Source organism: Drosophila montana, unplaced genomic scaffold (genome assembly GCF_035044405.1).
Source record: "Drosophila montana isolate Dmon_TW-CO22-7 unplaced genomic scaffold, ASM3504440v1 contig_3846_1, whole genome shotgun sequence".
NCBI classification, from domain to species: domain Eukaryota; kingdom Metazoa; phylum Arthropoda; class Insecta; order Diptera; family Drosophilidae; genus Drosophila; species Drosophila montana.
The window spans coordinates 707522-731995 of record NW_026998718.1 but is presented as its reverse complement, the minus strand read 5'-3'; the positions used below and the strand labels follow the sequence as shown (position 1 = coordinate 731995).

The 24474-nt window shown below is 38.5% G+C and overlaps 2 protein-coding genes and 1 long non-coding RNA gene across 3 annotated transcripts; 2 read left to right on the top strand and 1 right to left on the bottom strand.

The window, feature by feature from the left end:
* The first annotated feature begins 4475 nt into the window (after positions 1-4475).
* LOC135438121 (uncharacterized) lies at positions 4476-5254 on the top strand. Its single transcript, XM_064696281.1, has one exon. The coding sequence runs from the start codon at positions 4520-4522 to the stop codon at positions 5135-5137; it is 618 nt and encodes a 205-aa protein (XP_064552351.1). The 5' UTR covers positions 4476-4519; the 3' UTR covers positions 5138-5254.
* A 13946-nt stretch (positions 5255-19200) lies between these two features.
* On the top strand, positions 19201-21286 carry LOC135438119 (cytosol aminopeptidase-like). Its single transcript, XM_064696280.1, has one exon. It carries the CDS (start codon positions 19372-19374, stop codon positions 20938-20940), a length of 1569 nt encoding a protein of 522 aa, XP_064552350.1. The 5' UTR covers positions 19201-19371; the 3' UTR covers positions 20941-21286.
* A 2160-nt stretch (positions 21287-23446) lies between these two features.
* On the bottom strand, positions 23447-24053 carry LOC135438110 (uncharacterized). The gene is made up of 3 exons (XR_010437845.1): positions 23799-24053; positions 23683-23744; positions 23447-23626 (listed from the first exon to the last, which is right to left on the bottom strand). It is a non-coding gene; the product is annotated as an uncharacterized LOC135438110 (long non-coding RNA).
* Between the last annotated feature and the right edge of the window lie 421 nt (positions 24054-24474).

The following is a 24474-nucleotide window of genomic DNA, read 5'->3' as shown; positions in this document are numbered from 1 at the left end:
TTAAAGTCTGCCCAGATATAGGCAATGGACAATTAAGAATCAACTCGAATACTATTGACAGGACGATGCATCAGTAATATTAGAAATAATCCTTGAATTTCCAAACAAATGTACAAATATCGTAAAAAATTTTAACGAATTTTTAACGAAACTGTTAATTTAATTTTTTTAGTCTTTTTTATTTTATTTTTTTTTATGTTATTAATTTATTGTCAATTAGAACCTAGAACCAAATAGTACTTTATCCCTTTACATGATCGTATACAGTTATAATGCGACTAAATTTAAATATATGTATTAAATTTATTTAAAGAAGTGAAGATTCATTTTTAATTTAAGAATCCTGCGTGATAGATTCTGTAAACTCTTCTCTTATTAGCCTGAACAGCGCATCTTACAAGTCGGTTAAGGAAATTTAATCAAATTTATTATTAAAGAGAGCTTAATTTACCTATACTTCTTACTTAATTAAACCTAAAACCATACTTCTTACTTAATAAAACCGCAAATCATTTTAAGAGTTTTGCCCTTCACTTAATATCGTAAATTCGATATTAACATCCGAAGCTCATTCTAGAATTTAATAATAAGTAAAACAGAAAAGTTAATCCATAGATCAGTATTAAAATTACCCTTAAACGCTCTTAACAGCATTTCCCTTAGCGATCTGATCTTTCCCATTTCTCTCTTAATCTGCCAGCCTCTCATTAATTCGCCGCCATTCAAGTTATATTCCCATTGGAATTAGTTTCGTGCTCCTTGCAGTCCGAATTCGTGAACTCTTGGAATTCGAATTGGAATTTGGGTGGCGGGAGTGCCGCAGCCGAAACGTCACGCTCAGTTGGAAATCGTTCCTTGTTAGCAGACGTCGTCGGTTGAACTGCATTTTTTTTTATTCGGATATTGCGTTGTGCCAAAAATTACAAAAAACTACACTTATATCTTGTAAATGTATAATGTGTACGTCGCGCGTGTAACAATAATAAAGGTTAGCACAGTTAACCTCAAGAGCAAAAGAGAATGAGCATTTTTCCCACTAATAATATCGAGTGTGATCGCGAAGTGAAGCCGTTCTAGGCGCGGAATTATTATACGCAATTTATTTATGTTGTGTTAGTTGTTGTGTTTGTGTTCGTTAAAAATAAAACAAATGTTCAAATTTAAAATTAGCTTTTTGCAAATTGCAAATTCTTTTTGCAATGCCCTTTTTTCTTTTTCGATTGCTCTAAATTTTTTCATCTTCTCCCATTCCTCGCTTTCAATAACGGATCTCCGTCTTGACGGCGGGTAGGTAGCGATTGAGAGAAGGAAAGAAAACAAGCCAAGTGCAGTGACAGTTAATTTTCTAGTGCTTTCTAATTCCTCGTTCGCTTCTTGTGCAAATCATAAAAAAAAATGCATTCCAGTGAAGCATCCGCACATTAGTTCAATGGAAGCGCTGTGGAAGGTTAGGTGAACGAACGTAAGTGAAATATTTCTCTTAAATTTATTCAAACGGAAAATTGATTTTAACGAGCAAATGGCGAAACGTAATTAAAATTTAATTGAGTCGAGATATGAAATTTAATGTGTTGATTACGATAATAGTATTAAGAGAGCAAGATACATTTTAAGATACTCTACAGATAAGAGGATACTTTGCTTAAAATATTATGAGTAAATGCGGTCAACTAACTAATTGAAATATAGTTTTCTTGAATTTCGCTGACGCAAACTAGATTTAAATCCATAAATTAAAATTTGATTCTTGACACTTAAACAAATTGTGTTGTATGATTAAAGGAACGATAAGGAAATTTCGCTCAAGCCCCTTAAAGATTTATACAGTGCCACAGTAAATGAATACAGAATAATGTACGTTAACGGGAATAACAATCTAGTGTGCATGTCTCAGGTTTCAGGAAGTACCTGGAGAGGTGTTTAGTCATTCAGAGCATGCTTGTGTTATCGCCCCACTGACAAACCGACTGACGGACGTACTGACTGGGTGAAGGAGATGCTACCTGATGCACGAGTGCTTAAGTGGCTCTCCGCGACGGCAGCAGCATAAAAAACAGGCAGACAAATCACTTAGTGTACTTTTCGGCGCACATTTGTTATTTGCATTGGGCTGACGTGTGTGAAGGTCGCGAGCATTGACTACGTCATCGTACAGCAAGCATATTACCAACAATGTGTTAAGCATAATAATGAGCAGCACACATACAGACATGCATGCAGACAAACTCTACATGCATACAAGCATACATACTTACAATCGTGCATACAAATTATGCATACATGCATACATACATACATACATGCATGCATACGAACTGTACATACATACATACAAACATACATGCATACACACATACATACATACTTACATGAATAATAAGCCTGTAATGCTTGACTTTACGGAGGCCTCTCTTGCTCTCCGTCTCCTTTGGGACAATCTTCCTCCTCTTATCATTTGCATTCTGTGCAGTTGTTGTTCTTGCTTTAAGTAAATTATTCTTGGCTCGTTTCTTGTTACGAAATAATATTTACTGTCTATCTTCTTCAGTTACTTTTTTATCCACATACTTGTTTTTATTAGCAAAATCTGTTGCTTTATCTTGAGTCAACTTTTCCAGCATTTAAAACCCAAAATGAAATTTAAATGAAAATGCAAATGCAAATGCAAATGCGCCTTGGCGACAATTTCCATTTCATATTCCCCCAAGCAATTAGTCTGCCACTTACGTTCAATTATTTATGTGAGCTTGAATTTTGAATCTAAACGTAAAGTACGATTTGTGGGCGTGTGAGTGTGTGCCACTTGGTGTTGCACGTGCGTGGTTGCACTAATAGCTAAAATTTAAGGAAGTTACTTGAGGCGAGGATTTAATGTGAAGCCACATCTTGTCTTTTTAAAGTTACCTGTTTCGAAACATTGACTAAGATCTGTTGTAAAATCCGATAAAAAACAGCAATTGGATTTAAAGCCCGCAACTACTAAGAAAGATTCTGTCAAATCTGCAGCAATTGAACAATTCTGAGAACACCTGAACATGATCCCTTAGCACAAAAATAACAAGAAGAAAAATAAAACTTACACATAAGCTTAAATTACATGAGGTAGTTACCGCAGTTTTCGCACAGTTTCTGCCATTAAAATGAAGCGCTACCTAAAACTTCAAGCATAAAAACGTAATGTATCCTTTGGAAGAGGCTGGGCTGAAGTGTCATCTTACAAACTAGCTTCCACATCAAAACATAATTGCAAGTTGTACGATAAAAATGGAAGCACAACGCTCTAAAAACAATTTGCTGCGGTCATAAATCAAATGAATATTGGCCACAACACGTGCCCAGACATAAATAAACAGAATGCGAAATATACATATGTGCCAAAACTGTGCTAGGCAAATGGCGGCCACGCCCACAATAGGCCAATAAGAAACAGCTGCCAGGACATTAAACTCAATGAGTTGAAATTATTTGCAGCCGAAGGTCACTAGCTAAAATCACGGCTAATGGGGTAGGTAGGCGGTGGTGGGCGGTGTGGCTGGTGGGTTGGTAAACGTGGCCGTGCTACCAGGCATGGCATCTGGGGCGATGCCATAAAAGACAACTTCCGCAAACAATAAATTTAACGCGCCAAATGAGAAAAAGTGGGTCCCCGGGCAGCCCGTGGTAAACCAAGTCGAACGCATTGGTATGAAAAGGGAGGGTCAAGGGGCATGCGTACTTATAAAGCGTAAGCTAAAAATTTTTTATACATATCCTTTTGTTGTTGCATAGTTGGCTGATTAAACTTTTATACATTCGATGAGGGACTAAGTTGTGGCAGCACTTCCCATTTTTGGCTGTAATCAGTTATAAGGCTTATTTATAGAATCTACGTCTGCCAAAGCAACCAAAATGTTAGATGAGCTGTCAGATTTAATAGGACAGCAAGTTAAGCCACAAGAAATCAGCTTCAGCTTGGATTTGCTTAGCAAGTTGGCTAACAACGCTTTAAAATTCAGGCTAATTGAAGGATTTTCATATAAAAGCCGCATTAAACCTAATTGGAAAATAGATAAGCTAATATAATTAAAGCAGATACAATCGGGCAAAGCCGATTAACTTCAAGTTTGTGATGTACAGCTGATAAATAAATATTTAATAGTTTTAAAATAAATTGGTTAAGTTTGGCAAGTCGAACATCTAATACCCTCACAGACATTTGGCTCACGCTTTTAACGATATGCGAGAATAGAAAATTACAATACTTTCTACAAGGTTATAAAAATGGTTTATAAATTCGGTACATAACATTGAAGGTTTGGAACGGTAAATACTTGCGTTTAACTTTTCAGACAATTGTAAATCATTCGAATGCTTTGATACATACAATTTGACTTCAATTGAATAATGCAATAAATCAATTTTAATTGCTCCGGTCATAAAAATTTCTCAGAACAACTCTCATTGGACACACTTGAATTCACATTAAATACAATTGCACCTTCCATTGCCCGCGAAAGCGCTGCACTTTAAAGACTTAACAATGCAGCTTCTGTTGCTGCTACTTAGACTTCTAACAGCTATCAAGCTGTTCGAAGCCCATTTGGTTCGCCAACGGAGTACAGACCCCAACCCCAAGATGCAGGATTGTATCAGTCGACTGCACTTGCAGGGCGTCAATCTGACTAAGGTGGTTGAGTGCATGGCGCGTTCTGCCAACCGCACGGCATTCTTGGAGGATACACTGTGGAAGCTGGACCTGTTGGAGCGCCGTCTGTTGAGGCTGGAGGCCATGGATGCAGGTGAGGTTTATGTGCCGACACCCTACGTGAGCATAGACGATGTGCTGAAAATTGAAGGCAGCGTTGCTGGCTTTGATTGCCAAGCTAAGCAGCATGTCGTGCAGGCCATACGCAGAAAACTGGAGCAAGTTCATATGCAAAATGGCATGGAGAGCACACTGTTTCGGTGGCCCTTCACTAAGATGCGAGAAGCTAAGGACTTGACTAAAGAACCTATTCTCATGGGCGGAACAGCAATCGACGACTTTCCAGACAATGAGATTAACGAGATTGGCTGCCTTATACGACGGGCTGTAGAGCGGCGGACCAAAGCGTTGCCTGCGGAGGCCATCGAAGAAAACAAAAATTCAAAGCACTAACTTCCATTTGAGGCCCATCATAATACCTGTCTCAATTGAATAAATTGTATAGGCACCAACTTGAAATTGTTAATAAATGTAACACACTGACCAGCTGTTGTACAGGTGCCCACACAACCAGAAACGCATTTGTTCACACACGGCGTATGGGTGCTGGCTCTGATTTATACACGGCCACAACAGACACCAGCTGGCCCAGTTCTGGCACAACAATCGCAGCTCAATTCAGGACACTTTGAAGTGCCTGCATGCAAATGTGGGCCAGCGGCAGCGAAGCGCATTAAGTAATTGCTTAGAAGTCGCACAACATGCGGCACAGTAATAACAATAATAACACTATAATAATAACAACAATGAGGCATTCAGCAAGCTGCAGTTCCACAGAAGATGCTGCCATGTGTGGCCGGAACGGGACAAATGGCTTGCCCTGGTCGTGTTGGGGTTATTCTGCTCTGGGCACTTGGCAGACTCTGCGTTTTACTTTTTTTTTTATGCACTTGCGTAGTTTATTTTAATGTGCCATATAAAATAATTTAATGGACGCAACAAGCGGACAGACGGCAACAGAGAGTATGGTAAGGGGGTAATCGGGAGTGGAGTTTTTTTTATAATTACCATAGCGAGCAACTGCAAATGGCTTTAATGGAAAATAGTAACTGATGCCCAGTGGGTCCATCAATTAGAGTTGCGCTAGTAAAAGACCTGAACAATAATTGAAGTCAAGGGGCGTATTCTACTTTTATTATATCAGTTTATAAAAGATAAACGCTTACTTTAATCAGTAAAAAATATAACTCTGATAACTTCCTTATCAGTGAAAATCGATTTAATAATTACTATGTCTTGTGCCTATTCCGTCGTCTGACCACAGCCAAGATTTACAAATTTTGAGTCATAAAAATCAAAACTTCGAAGATCTTACTACTTTGAGATATATTTCATCTACTTGAAGATAGATGCATTAGACCAGTTATCCACCTATGAAAAACTGTTAGTTACCCAAAGAAATATGATTGAAATATTCTGCGAACTTAAATACACCTTTTACTGGTTCTTCCTCTCTTTAAGTGCGGTTCTCGAACCTGGTTATCCATTTTTGAAAACACAAGTGGCTTAGTTCCTTTATCGATTCTGCATATTATAGGGAACTGGGTTGATGAAAGTTTCGTTTAAAATTAAAAATATAAATTGGAATTCCGCAGTCGAACCGATTCGATTCCGTGCAGGCTTGCAGCCTTGTTTGCAATGCCATTGTAAGCGCATCGAACCATATTTTGTGAAATATAAATTAACTTAAAGTATTTCCAACGAGCAGTTTCATCTTTTACTTTATTGTTTTCGTGTTCAGTCGTTGTGTGCGTCATTTTGCCGCCATTTTTATGCGCAAGTGCCCAGCCCCCTACGCCATGAAATCCCTCACAGCTCAACGGCTCGGCTGCAATGTCAATAAAAATTCAATTACGTTTCGTACAAAACTTGTCTGGCATGCCTTTCTTATGGCCATTTAGAATTGGCTATCGGCCGTGCAGACGCACAGCGATTTCGGGCATCAACTTTGTTGTCTACTTTCGGCGCTGAGTGGCATTGCGAAATTTGTTTGACATTTGAATAGCAGCTCCAATTGAATTTGGCCAACAAAAGCGGCTTCAAGTTGCGTGTGCTAGAATCTGGTATTTGGAATGCGAAATCTGAGATTTGAACCGAGCCACTTAAATTTAATGGCATGTTTATGTAACCCAACGCCCACAGTAAATAATCATAATCATAATTTCGGCTGAAATGAGCTACTCAAGTTCTGCCGAATGTGCCCAATATATATATATCTAACTATACTGAACGTTCTTTTAGGCTCCAATCAAAAGCAAATTGTGCGCCTTCGTAATTTGCTGAAAGCCATTTTGGTTCTGGCCACATATGCCAAAAGTGTTAAATAGTTGCCGCCAAGTCGAATTCATGTTAAGTTTTATTGTGCGTGTTATGGCCAAATGGTAATTTGCTCTCTACTTTAGGCAGGTGTAATCAAGCCGCCATCCCCTTCGAGTTGCAGCCTCCGAAGAGCATACTACACGCTCACAACGAGCAGCATAAAACTGTTATACTGTTATACGTGCGCCTTGTCGCTGTTGCTGCTGCATACTTACAGGCGCGCTTAGACTTTAGCCTCAGTCTCCCTTTGCCAGTGCTCTCGTTCACACTGACAACTTTTGCCGCCAGCCGCTAGCCGCCTGTCAACGTGAATGTGCCACAAGAATCGCGTAAACTGTGTAAAAGAAACCTCAGCATTCACATTAATCAGGCGCATAAATGTTCAGTCCTGAATAACGTTTACGTTTGTTTCTCTTGGCTTCATTAGCAGCTGCATAGCTCTGTCTCTTTCTCGTTTGTGGCTCGTTTTGTGCGTGCGTGTGTCTATATGTGTGTGCGTGTGTGTGCGTTAGCCTAATGAGCCAAAAGTGTTTTATCGTGTTGTGTGTGTTAAATATTTAATACAATCTCAAATAAATGTTGCATAATCTGCGTGTCGTTGAGCATTAGAGAGTAGCCACAACAGCATTTCATATTGGCTATGACCCTAACTACATAAACTGACATCCAGTATAAGCTATAAATATCAAGTAAGTAACGTCCATTTACTTTTTTGGTTCTTCAATTATTTATAACAAATAGAAGCTGACGAGCCACAAATGTTGAAAACACTAATGCGATTTCGTAAAACCAAGAAACTTACCCCAGTTAAACACGAATGCTATAAGTAAAGCTCCTTAGTCGTCATAATTTCCCACACTTTGAGCGTAATTTAAGATTTTTTCCAAATTACATGACTTAGGGAGCAGGCTGATTTCCAAAGAGTAGATAAATACACTGTCAAATTTAATGTGAGACTCAAAGTGTATTGGCTTCGTTTCGGAAACCTCGGGGATATTAGGTTATGTTTAGCAGGCCGGCCAACCATTTGTCCATTATGCTGCCTGATGGTATACAGGGGTATTCGATTTCTGGTATTAATTTGAAATTGAACGAGTTTTAAATGATAGTCCTGTGCTTACAAAAACCAAATGCCTTCAATTTCATTTTATAAATTCCAATATGCATATTTTCATGTGCACTAGTTTTAATGTTAAGAAAATTCTTATACACAATTCCAATTACCAATAAATTCAATCGATGCACACACAAATTGCCAGCATAAATGACCAAATTTTCAGGAAATCATTTGAAATAAACATGCGGCAGCCACAAAACGTAGTGTTTAGTAAACATACCCTTAGACACACCTACTCTCACACCCCCACTCACCCCCACTCACACCCATAGACACACATACACATTTATATATACAGAAACCCAATTCCATTCACCGTGCAGAGACTTTCAAATTAATTGTAGCCTAACGTGCGGCTACTTGCCACAACTTACTGTAATGCTAGTTCATTTGCCACGCCCCACACCATGGCAAGTACACAGACACACACACACACACACACACACACACACACACCCACACGTAGTGCGTAGGAGCATCCCAACTAAGTAAATAATGCGTAAAACAAGTCGAGCGTTTTACGGTTGCCCACTTCGCAACTCCCCGCCCCGCCCCGCCTCAACATACCCCCTCTCTCTCTCACACTACCCCAAAGAGCTCTGCTCGCATAGGAAAACAGTCAATTGTAAAATTGTGGCAGGCACCAAATAGTAGAAGGAGCCACAGGGAAGTTTTAGCTCGTGCTGTCTCTGCCTGATGACTGTCGACTGCAGCTTGATGAAGGCACTGTCAGGAAGGGCTCCGTCGCGCGTGTGCCGGTGTAATTCATTATGCTGACTAACTAGAGGGTAGCCGGAGAAGCAGCAGCAGCAGCAGGAACAGGAGCTAAAGCTATGGCTACCATTGTCAATGGCAGCAAGGCAATAAAGAAGCGGGTGCTGCAGGGAGGCTGCTGAGGAACAATTCTCATGCAGATAAACATTTGTGCACATGTGACGATGACTATTCAAAAAATAAAAAATAAAATAGAAAATAAAGTAAGAGAAATAGCTACAATTGTTGTTGCTAACGCAAAAATTGTCAGTCATGGTTAGACTTCCGCCATCAACAAACTAAAGCTGTGCCACTTCAGCTGTGTGTGTGTGTGTGCAAGTGTGCTCGCGTGTATGTTTGAGCACGTGTGGGTATATGTGTGTGTAAGTGTGCTTTGCTGCGACAGTTGCGTGTTTGCTCTCCGCCTGAATTCTCTGTCGGTGTGTGTACTTTATCATTTTTTGTATTATTTATGCCGTCTACAAGTTATTCAAGTGCCAGTTGATGGCTTTTAATTAAGCCAACAAGCAAACTGCATACTAAAGTTGTGCACATTTAAAAAGCCTTTAATAGTTAGAGCCTTTAACTTAAACACTAAAACTAAAATAAACATGCGCAAACAGCATTTGAAATATAATTTAATTTAAAAAGACAACACGATTTAGTTACTCTGCCTCACGCAAAGGCTTTTCCATAAAAAATATAACTTGCTTAACATTCAAAACCGCGAAATATTCCAATGTCAGCTATATAATATATACTACCTGCAAAAGAAGACAGTTTCGTGCCAAGTTATATGGCGAAAAATATAAGAATCTTATAAGGGTGGAGAAGTCTCCTGAAATACGTTTCGCACATCTTGCTTAAATTATAATACGCTTTTTCAAGGGTATAAAAAATAAGTGCAACATCACAAAAACAAACTGTGTGGCACACATAATAAAAACTGTTTTTTTTTTTGAGTAGTGCCGAAAAAGTTTGATTTTGACAAGCTATAAAATGTGCGCGCCATAAATCAGTGGGGCGTGCATGCACGATAAAAATCAAGACACACAGACAGACACAAGTTATATGTAAACTATATAACTAACACAATATTGTGGCATAAACAGCAATTACTTTAAAGTTCGAGCCCTGAGCTGTTTGGCTAAGCAAAAGTTTAGAGTAAACTGTATTTGAGCAGCTACATTAGCAATTATTTATGTAGTGTAGTCCTGCGTGTGTTTGTTTGTGTAGGTGTTTTTTTTTAAGGTATGTGTGTATCTGTTTGTGTATATAAGTCGTGTAATTCTGCCATATAATGTAGATTATTTTAATTTTATTTTGCAGCATGCAATAAAAAAAGTGAAGAGAAAGAGTATGAAATATACCCTTGCAAACATGTAGCTGTTTTGCGTTAAGTTTTTACTATACAACATAGTTGTCGTACCAATATAAAATGCTTCTTTTAGAGCCCCATTAGCAAATGTTTTATTTGTCGTACTACACTCGTATACCCGTGTAGATCCTCGTTATAAAATGTGTTCATATTTTCTTTCCCACTCACTGGAGTCTTGATATATCATAGTACGTCACAACATCAAGCCAAGAATATTGCGATCACGCTCAAAGACGCACTTTTAACTTGCAAAATTTGATTTATTCTAAGCTCGCACTTTGAAATTCATGGCATTAAGGATACAGTTTTAGAGTCTGCAATCGAATAGAAAAAAACTCTTTTAGACCAATTTAGACTGGTATTATACGTGTCAGAGTAAGTTACTCCCGGCTGCAACGCTCTTACTTGTTTGGGTTATTAAATTGACTTATAAATTGTTTGATTTAAGTTTTAAATGTTAACAAAAAAAACAATCATATGCTCCTCAAGAAACGGATTTGATAATATCAGAGATTTCATCGTCTTGATTTGAATAGTTTACTTTATTATACTTTCACCCCTGAAAGGCTGTAAAAACAGTCCAAGACAAGACGCTTTATTCCCTTCACAAGCCTGAATGGGCAGACACAGCATGTAGTAGCCACTTACGGCATTATATTCTGTACTCAGTCGCCTATTGCCTTAATGCTTTCGTGCAGCATTGAGACTAATCCCTAAGATTCTTTTTTTTTTAATAAATCTAATGGCATTTTAAATCCGTTTTCATGGCACTTTTTTTTTGCGTCGGCATTTATCTATGCCGCATAAAGTTGATTAAATGCTTGGCTTGTCTTTTTGTGCATTAGCATACAAAGGAAACTGGGTAAAAGAAACACCGTAAGAAAATATACTGAGACTTACGAGTTCGCCAAGTGCTGCTGCCACATTTAGAAAAACTTTCTGCTCTCGACCACATGTAAAAATAAACACAGCTCCTGCGTCAGCCGCTGATGTTGCGCCTGGAAAAATCCTCTTAGGGAGCAACAAAACAAAAAATAATAAAGTTTTCTTTCGGGCACTTGCGTCAATCACGTACTAAAACAAATCCGACGGTTGTAGTCGACTGCACCGACTGCGCCATACTCTGTTCAGTGTTTCTTGACAGCTTCAGTTAGGGGCAAAGATTTTTTTAGTCAGTTTTCAGTGGAGGGTGTGAAGGTGTAAATTGAGACAGCAATACGGACGGAAGTCCAATATACCCGTTCTTACTTTGCAAAACCCTTGCTAAAGCAACTCACAGTTTTCCATATATTCAGATATGGGTAGGGAAAGAGGTTTGGCCGCTTGACATGCACTTTTTCGCATGATATTTCTCGCAGTTCTCGTTGTTGCTGTTGCTGCTGTCTCTCGCAGCAGACAACAATTTATCACATTTCAATCAAATGTATCATCAATCATGTCAGCAATGCCAAAGCGGACCAATGAACCAAACCAGTAAACATTTAGTTAAATACTTATCACATAAATGGGCTACCAGCTTGGTATGAACCCAAATACATGCATATATGTAAAGCGCACATCATCAGGATTAGGGTATCTCAATGAAACAACAACTGTGTGTTCTAACTGTCAGCTGGTTTTCTTCTTTCGTTTCAAAGGCATAAAGACATCAGATTGGGAACCCACTTACAGAAACATTTCCCAAAAACAGTCAATGTGTACACACATATTGCATACGGACCAGTTTATTATAAAGTAGGAACTTTCGTCTTCCTGGTGTGATACTCTGTTTAAATTACATTTTTAATTTTTTGTCAATTAATGTCAAATAGATCCTTCTAGATCTGAGGTTTGAGAATTTGAGTTTTAGAATTTTACTTGTGGAAACTTAGATTTATGCAGTTAGGGGCTGAATCGATCTTTGAAAATTATTTGATGCAAATTTCTTGTCTCCAACTCTTAAGCTGTGGGGCATTTAGATACTTTCTATTTACGGAAGCAGGTTGGACTAAATATATTTAACTTAAAAAGATATAATAAAAATTACATTTATTTTACTTGATTTGTTGGGAAATTCGATTGTAATTTAATTTAAATATTCCCCGATAGATAAGAATATAAATTTCATTCTGGCGAACTAATAATGTGAGTAATTCTTCAGTGAAATCGATTTAAAATATATGCAATTGCTTTCAACCCGGCATAGTTTAAGTGGGCTTATTAGACGGTAGTTACACTTTCTGCCAGCGGCGTCCCTGACATAGCTGCTGCTGCTGCTGCTCCATTAAGCGAAAAGCATTTAAGCCAGGCAACTAAGATGCTCCCCGCACAATGTAATCGGTACCACGCCCTCAAATAGATGCGTACAAAGTGGCGCATACTACAAAATCTTTGTTTTACTACGTGCTTGGTGCTTTCTTGATGCTGTTAGCAAAAGCCGGATGAAAACAAGTAAAGTACTATGCTCAAGGCGTCTGACTATCAAATATCCTGTAGTCCCCTTCGAGCTATAGACACTTAGGCATAAGTACACAACTGCTCTGCGTGTGATACTGGATAGCCCACCTCACTAATTTGGTGAAGATAGATTTTAGAATCTCCGAGGCTAAGCATCGATTTTATGAAATTTTGAACTGAAGTTCTCTCGAGTAAATGTCATATAATAACTTGCTCTGAGAATGGTAGACTAAAACATATAGTAGCAGATACTCACTTCATATGGACAGAGCGTGAAGGACCCCTTCACTTCCATGCCTCCTTCTGGCCATTACATGCCATGGCACACAACAGCTATACCCACTTTCATTGGATGCAGGGTATGAAAAGTGCGCTAATGGTGAAGGTCAGACCGTTGTTACGTTTTTGGCCTTAAGTACGGGGCTGTTGCTGTTGCCATTGTCGTTGTTGCTGTTGTTACAGCGCTCTGCTGCTTCTTTCTTTAACATTGTGTGCCCCTGCATTTGGCATATTAGAGCAGCCTGCTCTCTTTTCAACTGGTTCTCTTTGGTCATGCGCTCTGTTCTGGCTTATGCTAGCCGTATAACAGTTTAATAATTGCAGACTTTTGGGCGATGCTCCTGAGGCTGCTTCTGCTGCTGTTGGCATGAATTCTCGTGTGCTTTGTGTAACTCTTGTGGTTACAACAATGCACTCTAAATTATTTCTGTTAGATTTTTTTCTCTTTTTACATTTGGTTATTTGTGCGAGAAGCATCTTCTGCATGCAACCAAAAATCATGCCACATTTATAGGTTTTTCTTTTTTGGCACTCGACCAAACGACCCACGCACACGCATATAAAAGCTGAAATATCAACTTTTATCTTTTACAACGGACATACAGAAAAGGGGAAAGAGCTTAACTGAACGTAAAACTCCCTATTTTATAATTTTGAGTATATATGTATATTCTATACATATATATTTTCAAGCCTTAGAGTCTTTAGACTATTTGAACTCTAGATATTGTTATTTTTGAGGAATAAAAAATACAGCATAAAATTTAACTAACATAATGTATGGCTGCAGATTTGTTATTTAATGAACTGTGATTTTATACATAACTTTAAAATGTGGGCATAGCCAACTTTCAACAATTCTCAAGGCAATTTTCACAAATAGCTGCTGAACTTCAGTTTTGAAGTGAACTTGGTTGCCTTCAATAAAAATTGGTTTCAGTCATTGCCAAGAGCAGTTGTCGAGGATCTGTCTGTCTGAAGTGTCCAAGGAGCGTACTTTGGAGGCAAGTAAATCCGTACCTAGCCCTGCCACATGCCGCTGAAAATGCCATAAACTGCCGGCATAAGCTTTAATAACTGACTTGAGTCGCATCGCTGCTGTCGTCGCTTTAATGTCAATTTCATAATATGCCTCAAGCACCTTCGCACTTTTAACATCTTTTTGGCTCTCTGTTGCAGCAACAGAAACTTCTTCGGCAAAGTTTTATGGCACGTTTAACGACGAGCTTTGGACTGGGGTTATACGTTAAATCTCTTTGTAGCGCTTTGGCTTGGCTCCTGTGCCGAGTGCTGGCTGAAGCTGACAGCGCAAATGCGTATTTAATTCCACTTGCGTTGCCAACGTTTGCCACGCCCACAGCCCATAAAGCTGACAATTGCTCTCGTTGTTGTCGTTGTTCTGGTTGTTGTTATTGTTTTTGTTGCTGTTCCGCTCACATTAATAAATGTCACATTTCAGCTGCAGTGATGAAAGCCATGCGTGAGCGGGACAAAAGATATGTTAACAAAAGTAGGTCGGGCGTGCCTGACTAGAAGTTACCCTGTACCCATTGTAATATAGTCGCAAATGTCTTCGGTGCTTATAGTCCGATAATTTTAATGCTTTAAACTGCCAAAGTCGAAGATTTTGAATTTCAATATTTGTTTTGTTATATTTCTAGTTCTCTAGTTCTTGTATCCGAGGTATAATAGATTGCTTTTAAATAAAATGCACGGACTTTAGAAGAACATTCTAAAACTTGAAGTTTTTACAGATGGACGCTTAGACCAACAGACATATAAACCCTGCTTATAAAGTTTACCAAGCATATATATACTTTTTTGGGTTTGGAGATTTCTTCATATGACTGTTACATAAATCTGCACAAAACCTTGATAACCTATGATTCCTATGGTCACAGGGTGTTCAAAATATAGAATACTTTTCCGCGAGTGTCTGGGCTGCTTAATGCCAAACTGACAGACTGGCAGAATGACAGAATGACTAGCACAAAAAGCTGATTGTGTATGCGCTTTAAATTAATTAGTCGTGTTTTTTATCTAACACCCTCTTTCACTTTCGATCCCTTCCGTATTTCTGCTCTGATAAGTTGCCGACAAGCAGACTTGCGACATTTGCAATTTATGCAGATAAAAAATTTGAAGTTGGAAACGGGAATCGAGTTTTGTGGCAAGTTAAAGCCTGGGCCTTGGCTGTCTGTGCGTCTCCAACTGTGGCGATAATCGGCTTAACGTTGCAGAAACGCCAACCATTGCATACTTTTCTGGGCACGCTTTTACGTATTGGCAATTAGCTTAATGGCGCAATTGAGTTACGAATGTGAGCTAAATTGGTCTGTTCTGTTTGGCGCTTGTTACGAAGGCCAATAAAAGAACTTCGATTCAATCTTCCAACAGTCTAAGCAGCTAAGCCCTGGCTTATATTGGCTACAACACACGCCCTCCCATATGTACTTGTATATTTGCCGTGTTGGAACGGATCTGCTGGCTTTTGATGCTTGTGCAAATTTGCTTGAAAGTTTACCATTTTCATTTGTAGCTGCAGCAAAAGCCAAACACAAGCCATGGGAGAAGGATGCGCGCGAACTGCATATTTGCCATTCACATACATACATACATACACACACAGGAGTGTGCTTGTTTGCGTGGGAGTGTGCCTTTAGTGCCTGCAGATTATGGCAGCTATTTATTTTTTTAAGCGTACAAAAAAGCCAAGCAGAAGTTTAGCTTTTGAAAATTAATCACTTATGCAACATATGCGAGATAAAGAGAAACTGTGCATAGCTCTCGAGTAGCGAGTAGTGTTTCCTTCTCAGCCTGCGTGGCTTAGCTGTCTGAGCGTCGGCCTGGCAAACGGGTATTCGTTCAAGCCATGTGGCAGCCAGGTAACAAAAATGTCATTACGTACACTCAGTTTACGTATTGATCATTTCATTTGCCGCTTTTAAAGCTAGAAACTTAAACAACTGCTTTTTTCTGATAATAAAATGTCTTTGTATATAACTTTGAGGTTTAAGCAAAACAATCGCCTAGTTTATAAGAGGTTATATTTTTGTCTGAAGTTGGCGCAAACTTACAACACGAAAATTTACTTTTACTGTCACTTGCTGCATTTTAAATAAGAGCCAAACAACGCCGGGTAATACTAACTAGTACTTCACAGACTCAGACATTCATATTCTTTACTTTAAAGTAAAGCTTGGTATGGCTTTACGGTACAGGGTATTAAATGTTGTAGCTATCTTTTAAGCAAATCATATTTTGTTTATTTTTCATAAGCTATTCATGACAGATCAATTTACATATTTCAATATTCAAATGGTAAAGCGATGGCTTTCAAATGGCCGCAAATATTGAAAATATTCACAAATGAAAAAAAATGCTAGATGAATATTGATGAAGCGAGTGCTATTGAATGAGTTCATATCTTTTGCCAAAAGGTCACCAGGAATTTAATCAAAATTTATAAATCACTGCATTGCAGGAAAATAAATTGGTTAGCTGTGTGCCAAGTTTTCAATAGAAGTTGTTTAGTTGCCAGAAATACGTATAGCTGAATTTCTATGTGGTGTTCGGTTTGTGGTCTGTGGCAGCGCCTGTTTGCCACTTACGCTTGAATGCCTCGTCCAGTCATTGATATGCGAGTGCGCCAGAAAAAGTTCAAATTAAAAACACTCGACTATGTGTTATCCAAGCCACTTGAAAGAAATATTCCGAATGGCTAAAACGAGGTCAAAAAAAAAAGTTGTGCAAATCAATTTTTTACAGAGATCTGATGTCCATACCATTGCGTTAGAGTTATAAAGTTGTTCAAGCTTGCAGGCAAACTGTATCAACTGTTGCATGCACTTTTAAGCACTGCTTGACAAATTTGTAGTAAAACTTTGTTTAGAGAAAAATGTGGTGACTGTGGGGCATTGGTATTGGACACAGGCGTTGGTAAAGTTTTCCTTCTTCCATTTCATATGGCTAATCGTCAAGCATACAACTGGGACGACACACAACGCGACAGTCAGGTGTATGTGTCAATGGACATAAGATCTCAAAGTCTGCTCTCATTAAAAAGTAAAATAAACAAGTATAAGTTTCAAAATCAAAAGCGAATAAGAACAGCAGGGACTGCAGCAGCAGAAGAGCCAACGAAAAACAAAAGGAAAATACAGAAAAAAGGATAATATAAAAGAAGAAAACCACTTGAGCAAGTCGCAAAAGTTTTCCATTTATAACGAGCTTGGTGCCATGTGCACATGCACAGGGGTTATTTTACTATGCGGGTGGATGGGTGGATTTTTCTGGCAAGCATAGAAATGAATGTGTATATCCGACTGTCTCATTTGCTATATGTGCATGTGTGCTGGTAAAACTTTAAATGCGCGGTAATGAAATTGTTGGCAACAAATGCTGTCAGCACAGAAACATGCACACACATTAACACGCACACTAAGACAACACAACACCATTTTATGACACGGTTCCGGCAAATGTCGAGCTTGCAGCCGTTCTGCAGATTTCCAGGACCTCAGCAAAGCCAGAAAGTTGTCTGACTCAAGTGTTACGCCCCAAAACAGCATGAAACTGTGTTAAGTTGCAAGAACTTGGATACGCATCATGGTGGGGACTTGAACGGGTGCAGAACACATTTCGAGTTAGCTACAAGTTTTGCAATAATCATATGAATGGCTTGGCATTCGGAGCATAATAATGCGGTTTAGCCGCTTAGATAATGCGTATAAAAAATTCATTTGTAACAATCCGACGCCAATTGAATGTGTGCTTGGGTAAATAACACTCAACGATGCAGTGCTGCATTATCTTCAAAGGGTTGCAGTCAAAACTTAAGTTTGGCTGAGTTTTCTTTAATGAAAATGCCTTTTTAAAATCCGCTTTTCACTTCCTCAGTCAATAAAAGTTTATTGAAACTTTATTAGATAAGGGAACGGTCTGTACACTGGCAGAACATTATATTTTTTCATGTGATTGGCTCTAATTGGGTTAGTTTCTGTTGTGGTTCGTTTATTTGCATATTGAAAAACAGATATGTTTTCCTTGCAAAGTGCTATATGATATAGTCGCCCGATAGAAGCAGACGTAAGGTCGTAAATAAGTATGATTATGGGTAGAGTATTGAGTAGAGAATTAAGACAACAACTTCGCCTGTATAAACATGTAGAATAATGTAATAATTGAACACTATAAATGAGATTGTATTTGGGATTTTCCGCTTTTAAATTACTATTACCGCCCATTACGAGAACAGTCATTGATAATGTCAATTAAAATGAAAATCGATGCAATTCACTTAATCATTGTGTTATTTATAAGCACATTTGCATTAATTACAGTAACCAGTTGCGTTTTATTGGCGCCCACCGTGATTATTATTATCCAACTAACTAGAGAGCATTTAGTTGATAGATATTCAACTCTGCATTAAAATTAAAAAACTGAACCATCAATTGTAGATTTTATACTCTACTCACCATGTGTAAAAGAAGAGTATTAACTGGGAAAACTCTCTAATCTATTCCCACGTTTAAAAAAGTTGTCATGATTCTTGGCCACGCCCAGTGGGAAGTAGATAAATCGAGCACTCGTTACCTCCAACAGTTTTAGAGCTAATGATAATAAAAATCAAGCGACACACATCCTTCTTTTAAGATCAAATTGAAAATATTTTCGGCACGCCCACTTGTGCCCATACTAATAGAAAAACTTCATATATTTCCTATATCTTTAGTTTATCTTCATAGTTTAGTTTATCTTCATATAAACTAAATCCTAAATCGTGAAGGCATTTTAAGAACGACTGAGTTTAATGCTTGCTCAGAAATAAATAAGCTTTTACCTCTAGGGGTTTTTTATAGGCTATATCAAAACGAGAGATGACCCTAAATGTCGACAGTCGCGTTTCACAACACAAGTAATACCAAATTTATATCATTAATTCAAAGAAGTAAATATTTTGAGATCGCAATAAAGAAAGCCCAATATATTCCCTTGAGAGTAAGACAAGAAAGAAACCTAAGCTGTTCTAAATCAACAAAAAGGCAGTCAGTCGAGAGAAATGTAAATATATATTTTAGAAAACTCAGCAAACGGTCAAAAAGTTGTCAAACGGTTAAACTGTCACAGCCTAGTTTCTAATGATATTTGGTTAGTTTAATGTAGGCATTGCTCTTGTATTGTCGACGTGCTCTGTATTATTTTTGAAAAAAAGTGTTTTCTAAATTTTGGTGTATTTGTCTTAGTTTTTGTCTTTTCAACTGTGTATATATAGAGGCATTTGTTTATTTTTTGAAAAAGTTCTTGTAAATTTCAAGTGCAACTAAATTATCGTATTCGTTAATGATGCAGTGTGCGCGAAGACTTTTCGTCAATACCAGTTTTAATAATAGCGTCCCCATAGTCACTACCATTCGTTTCTCCTGTGTCAAGGAGGATCGAGCAAAGGGACTCGTGCTTGGCATTTACCAGAAAGAGGGTGGAAAGGATGCCAAGCTTTCCCACAGCGCCGGGAAATTCAACGATCGCATAAATGGCAAGCTGTTGGAATTGATATGCGAAACAAAAATCGATGGACGACTGGGGCGAGGCAAGGTATTCAACAATATTGATCCAGACTATACGAGCGTTGCCGTAGTGGGCGCGGGATTGGAGGGTGTCGGCTTTAACGAGCTTGAGATGCTGGACGAGGGCATGGAGAATGTGCGCATTGCTGCTGGCATTGGTGCCCGATCCCTGCAAAAGCTTCGATGCAGTGAAATTCATGTCGATAGCATGGACTATGCGGAGCAGGCGGCTGAGGGTTCAGTCTTATCGATCTGGCAATATACGGAAATGCTCAATAAAAAGTATCGATTGACCGTACCAAAGCTGGAGTTGTTCGACTCAAACGATGTTGACGGCTGGACGCGTGGCTTGTTCAAGGCGGAGTCACAAAATCTGGCTCGGCGCTTGAGTGATGCGTCTGCCAACTGCATGACGCCCACGCTTTTCGCTCAGGCCACCGTGGATGCGTTATGTCCTTGCGGAATAACAGTGGAGATACGTACCATGGACTGGATAGAGCAACAGAAGATGCACTCGTTTCTCATGATTGCCAAGGGCTCGTGTGAGCCGCCGGTGCTTATGGAGATTAGCTATTGCGGCACTGCACCAGAGGACAAACCTGTACTCTTTTTGGGCAAGGGCATCACATTTAACTCGGGAGGCATCAATCTTCGACCCTGCAAAGACATGGATGAGTATCGGGCTGGCATGTCCGGTGCGGCAGCTTGTGTGGCCATGTTGCGCTGTGTTGCGGCTCTGTCGCTGCCTATTAATGTGGTCCTTATCGTTCCTCTGTGCGAAAATCTGCCCTCGGGCATGTCCACAAAGCCAGGCGATGTTTGCACCCTGCTTAATGCCAAATCTATGGCCGTACGCGATCTGGACAAGGCGGGAGTTGTGGTAATGGCCGATCCGATAATCTATGGCCAGAAGACGTACAAGCCGCGGCTGGTGGTCGATGTGGCGACGCTTGGCACGGGAGCGAAAAAGGCATTCGGTGGCGGCGCCTCTGCGCTCTTCTCCAATTCGCACTACATCTGGAAACAGTTCCAGCGCGCGGGCTCTCTGACAGGTGATAGAATGTGGCGGCTGCCACTGTGGCAGTATTACAAAAAGCAAGTTACCGATGAGCTTGGATACGATATTAGCAACGACGGTCGTGGTCTGGCCAACTCCTGTCTGGCGGCAGCCGTGCTCCACGAATTGGTGCCCTGCGCGGACTGGGCGCATATTGATACGCGTGGCTCCGGTATGCTCAGCCATTATGGGCTCATACCCTATCTAAGAAGCTGGCGAATGACCGGACGACCCACGCGCACCTTGGTGCAGTTCCTATACCAATTAGCTTGTCCAGAGAACAAATGATCTCTGTACACATGCATATGTATTTATGTACTTCTGCACTTGTAGGGCAACTTGCGAATTTGAGGCTTATCTTCTTAAATTCACTGCCCTACATGTTTTTATTTGAACGAGGAGGATTGTACGATATGAAACCTAGTCAATTGTGTTGTGTGCTGTTGTTGGGACGAGTCTGTCGATATTGTGGGTATATCAGAAATACAGCTACAATATAAAACTTTTGTAATGCAGTTTGCTTTAAGCCTGTGAGGTTTTCGGTCGCAACTAGCTCCATTTAATATATAATTTATGTATCTTGTAATAAACTATTCTCTTAAATAAAATATAACGGATCTGCTCTTCAATTAAATTCAATTTCTTTGCGGTTAGCATTGTTGCAAAATTAAAGAAGTCAGTCGATTGCGGCTACTTCATGGAAACTTTATTAAGCTTCGCCTATAAAATTTATTCTAAAACTAGGCAGTTTGTCTTGTGACAATCAGTAGAAAAGCACTTTACATTTCTTGCTTTTTTCATTGGAAATATTGCAATTTATATTTCTTATTCACGTGCCTTTTAACTGAATTGAAATGCTACAAATATAATGCAGCAAATAAAAGCCAATTACTTGTCGAGCACTTGTGGGTTTTGTGGGCTTCTAGTGGCATGCATAGAGAACGTTTATGTAGCTGCCACAACCAATTATACAAAAACAAATTTGCAATTTTCACACAGGCATTTGCACGTTTCACACGTTAAGGCCATTTTCCAGAGGCCCGAAGCGTGTCCTTGGTATCCATAAAGGACATTTGCTTTTACACATCTACTTGCCGTCGACTTAGCTTCTCAGCTTTTGTTGATGAAATTGCTGCAGGATATTACTTTGAATTATCATAAATAACTGAGCACGGCAACAGCAATGACACTTATGTCACCATGTGTGCGTGTTTGTGTTTGTGTGTGGACGTGCGTGTGTGTGTGTGTGTGTGAAGCTGGGTGTGCGATGGCATAAGGGATCAGGTGCTACTACGCTGCCTGAGCGCAAGGTTGGGGCTGTTTTTGGTCATCCTCCGGTTATGAAGTGCCCGTTTATGCGTTTGGGTGTGTGTGAGTGCTTGTACATCGAGAATTCAATAATGTTGACTGACTGTCTTTCGCAGGTAATCGTCGTGTTGCTCTCGCTGAGCGGATGAACATGGTGACCGACTTCAAGTCTTGCCTTATACATAAATTATCACCCACTTGTGCTGGCTAAGAGCTTAACTGTGTAACTCGTTACTAATTGCATGACAAAACGAAAGCGATTTTTAAATGTTTTTAAATTTTTAAATAATTTTCATGCTTTTTTTAATTGAAACATATCTGGACCCGAATTGTGCAATTGTTATGTCCGTTTAACTTCTTTAAACACTTTTTATTGCTGCTGTGTTATTATGAACTGATTGGATGGGACTTTAATTGCATTCTTATTGAGACTACAGTTTATATTGCACTGTCTATCAGAATTCTGTCCGTGGCCAACTTCAGAATGCTGGTTATATGGCACACCTGCCGTGACATTTATGTTAAATTCAGTTCGATCTGCCGTCGCTGCCACACATTGACCACATTTTAATATAAAATATGCAACACGAGTACATTAAAGGCCTTCAAAAAATCCATTTATATACTTTTAATGCAATAAACGTAATTGAGTTAATCTCTTTTACACTGTATAAAGTGAATAAAAAGTAAGTTACAGGCACGAGGACGCAACTTCGACTTTATTAATATAATAGTAGATAAATAAATGCAATATATTGCTCACAAGAAAATATTCTAAAATTTTAAGTCTAAGCCCCATTTATTAATATCATTTGTTTTTAGTTTGTCGTCTAAAGCAATGACATAAATGTGATTACTACAAAAGGGCATAGGCTCCATATATTGTTGGCCTAACTGTTTTGTCAGCCAACAATAATTTGTTTGTAGACAATGAAAAATTCAATTACAGTTTCTTTTCAGGCCGCCTTTCAAAAGCTTATGAGCTACAACAGGCACAAGAAAAGTTAGCTTGGAAAATGTTTATATATGTATGTCTACTCAGCATGTATTGTATATAAAGCTCATCCTGTAGATGAAAAGGCCTTTGCCTAGTACAAAACAAAGAAAATCCCTTTGGTTTAAAAGCAGCCATAGACTTGTGCTGGAAACACTTGTGTGTGTTGCAGGGGGCTGTCGAGGGCGGATGGGGAATAAACGTTATTTTTATAGCCTTGTCAAGAGTATTATAATTTTCCATTTACGAAATGTGAAACGCAATGAAAGTGGCACCTCTGATGCAATAAATGTTATATGCCAGTTAATACTGCGAGTTTAATTTGTCGACTCTGAGGCATCTTCAGAATTCCTCTTCTTAGTTGAATTTTGGACACGGTTTGTATATCTCTGCCACTCATTTCGGCTTTACAATGATTAACTTGGATCTTTTTTACCTTAAATATAATACCACAAAATGCTGAGAAAAAACTTTACAAATTAAAAATGTATCTTTTAAAGAAATCCTTGCAATGTGCCCCTTACTGGTCTGTATTTAAATATTTTCCATTGCTTTTACATACATACATACATTTTGATTTAGATGTAAAAGTAAAAGAAAATCAAAAAATACACTGCAAGTAACCAAAAGAAACGCGAAATACTCTTATGACAATAAAGATAATAGGTGTTTCTGTTGAATAAATGACAATTAATTAATGTGCCAATTATATAATACAATATTCTTACCTGATTACGAGATTTTAATACTATTTAGATTCAATACAATTCTGATCAAATATCTGATGTTTCTTTTACAAAAAAACGAATGAATTTTTGGTAAAGCGCATATGGAAAATTCTTACCTGGTTATTAAAACTGTGCGAATAAGTTTGATTATTCTTAAGGAATTTTAAAATTCGCTCTAAAATATATACGGAACCGGCATGGTGGAGTTTTCGCTTTTTTTCACGCATCTTTGAATTGTAAATTTTTTTCAGCACAACGGGCAAACAGCTGGAAATTCGAATCATGGCTAAAACCTAAATAATTTAGAATTTTCGTATTTTTTTTTTTTTTCTAAATATATTGTTTTTGCTGTACAAATAATTTGAAACTGAAACTCACTGACATCGAATTCAATGTCCTGGCACCAAATCACACAAAAAGTTGAGCTCTCAGTTATTTTTTTAAGTCTTAACTAAATATATATAAAAAAAACCAAATGCTAAAGGAATCGTATTCTTGATTTTGATTAGTATCAACCAACGTGTCGATATAGTCTGCCTTTTTATTGTTATGCAAGCTAATTGTTCAAATTTAAGTCTATTCTTAGGACTTGTAACATAGCATAATATAACAAATCGTTGTACATTTTTTTTATAAAAATATTTATTTTCGTCAAATCAAGTTTTTTTTCTAGCCCATATTCAACTGCTACAGGGTATAATATAAATACTTTCGAATGCCATCTGAAAGCCCTGGAAGTAATCCGTAATAAGGGAAATTAAATACAAAAAAAAAATATAATTCAACAAAGAC

Coding starts and splice junctions, on each gene's coding strand:
- LOC135438119 (XM_064696280.1), top strand. CDS start 19,372: ATGATGCAGTGTGCGCGAAGACTTTTCGTCAATACCAGTTTTAATAAT.
- LOC135438121 (XM_064696281.1), top strand. CDS start 4,520: ATGCAGCTTCTGTTGCTGCTACTTAGACTTCTAACAGCTATCAAGCTG.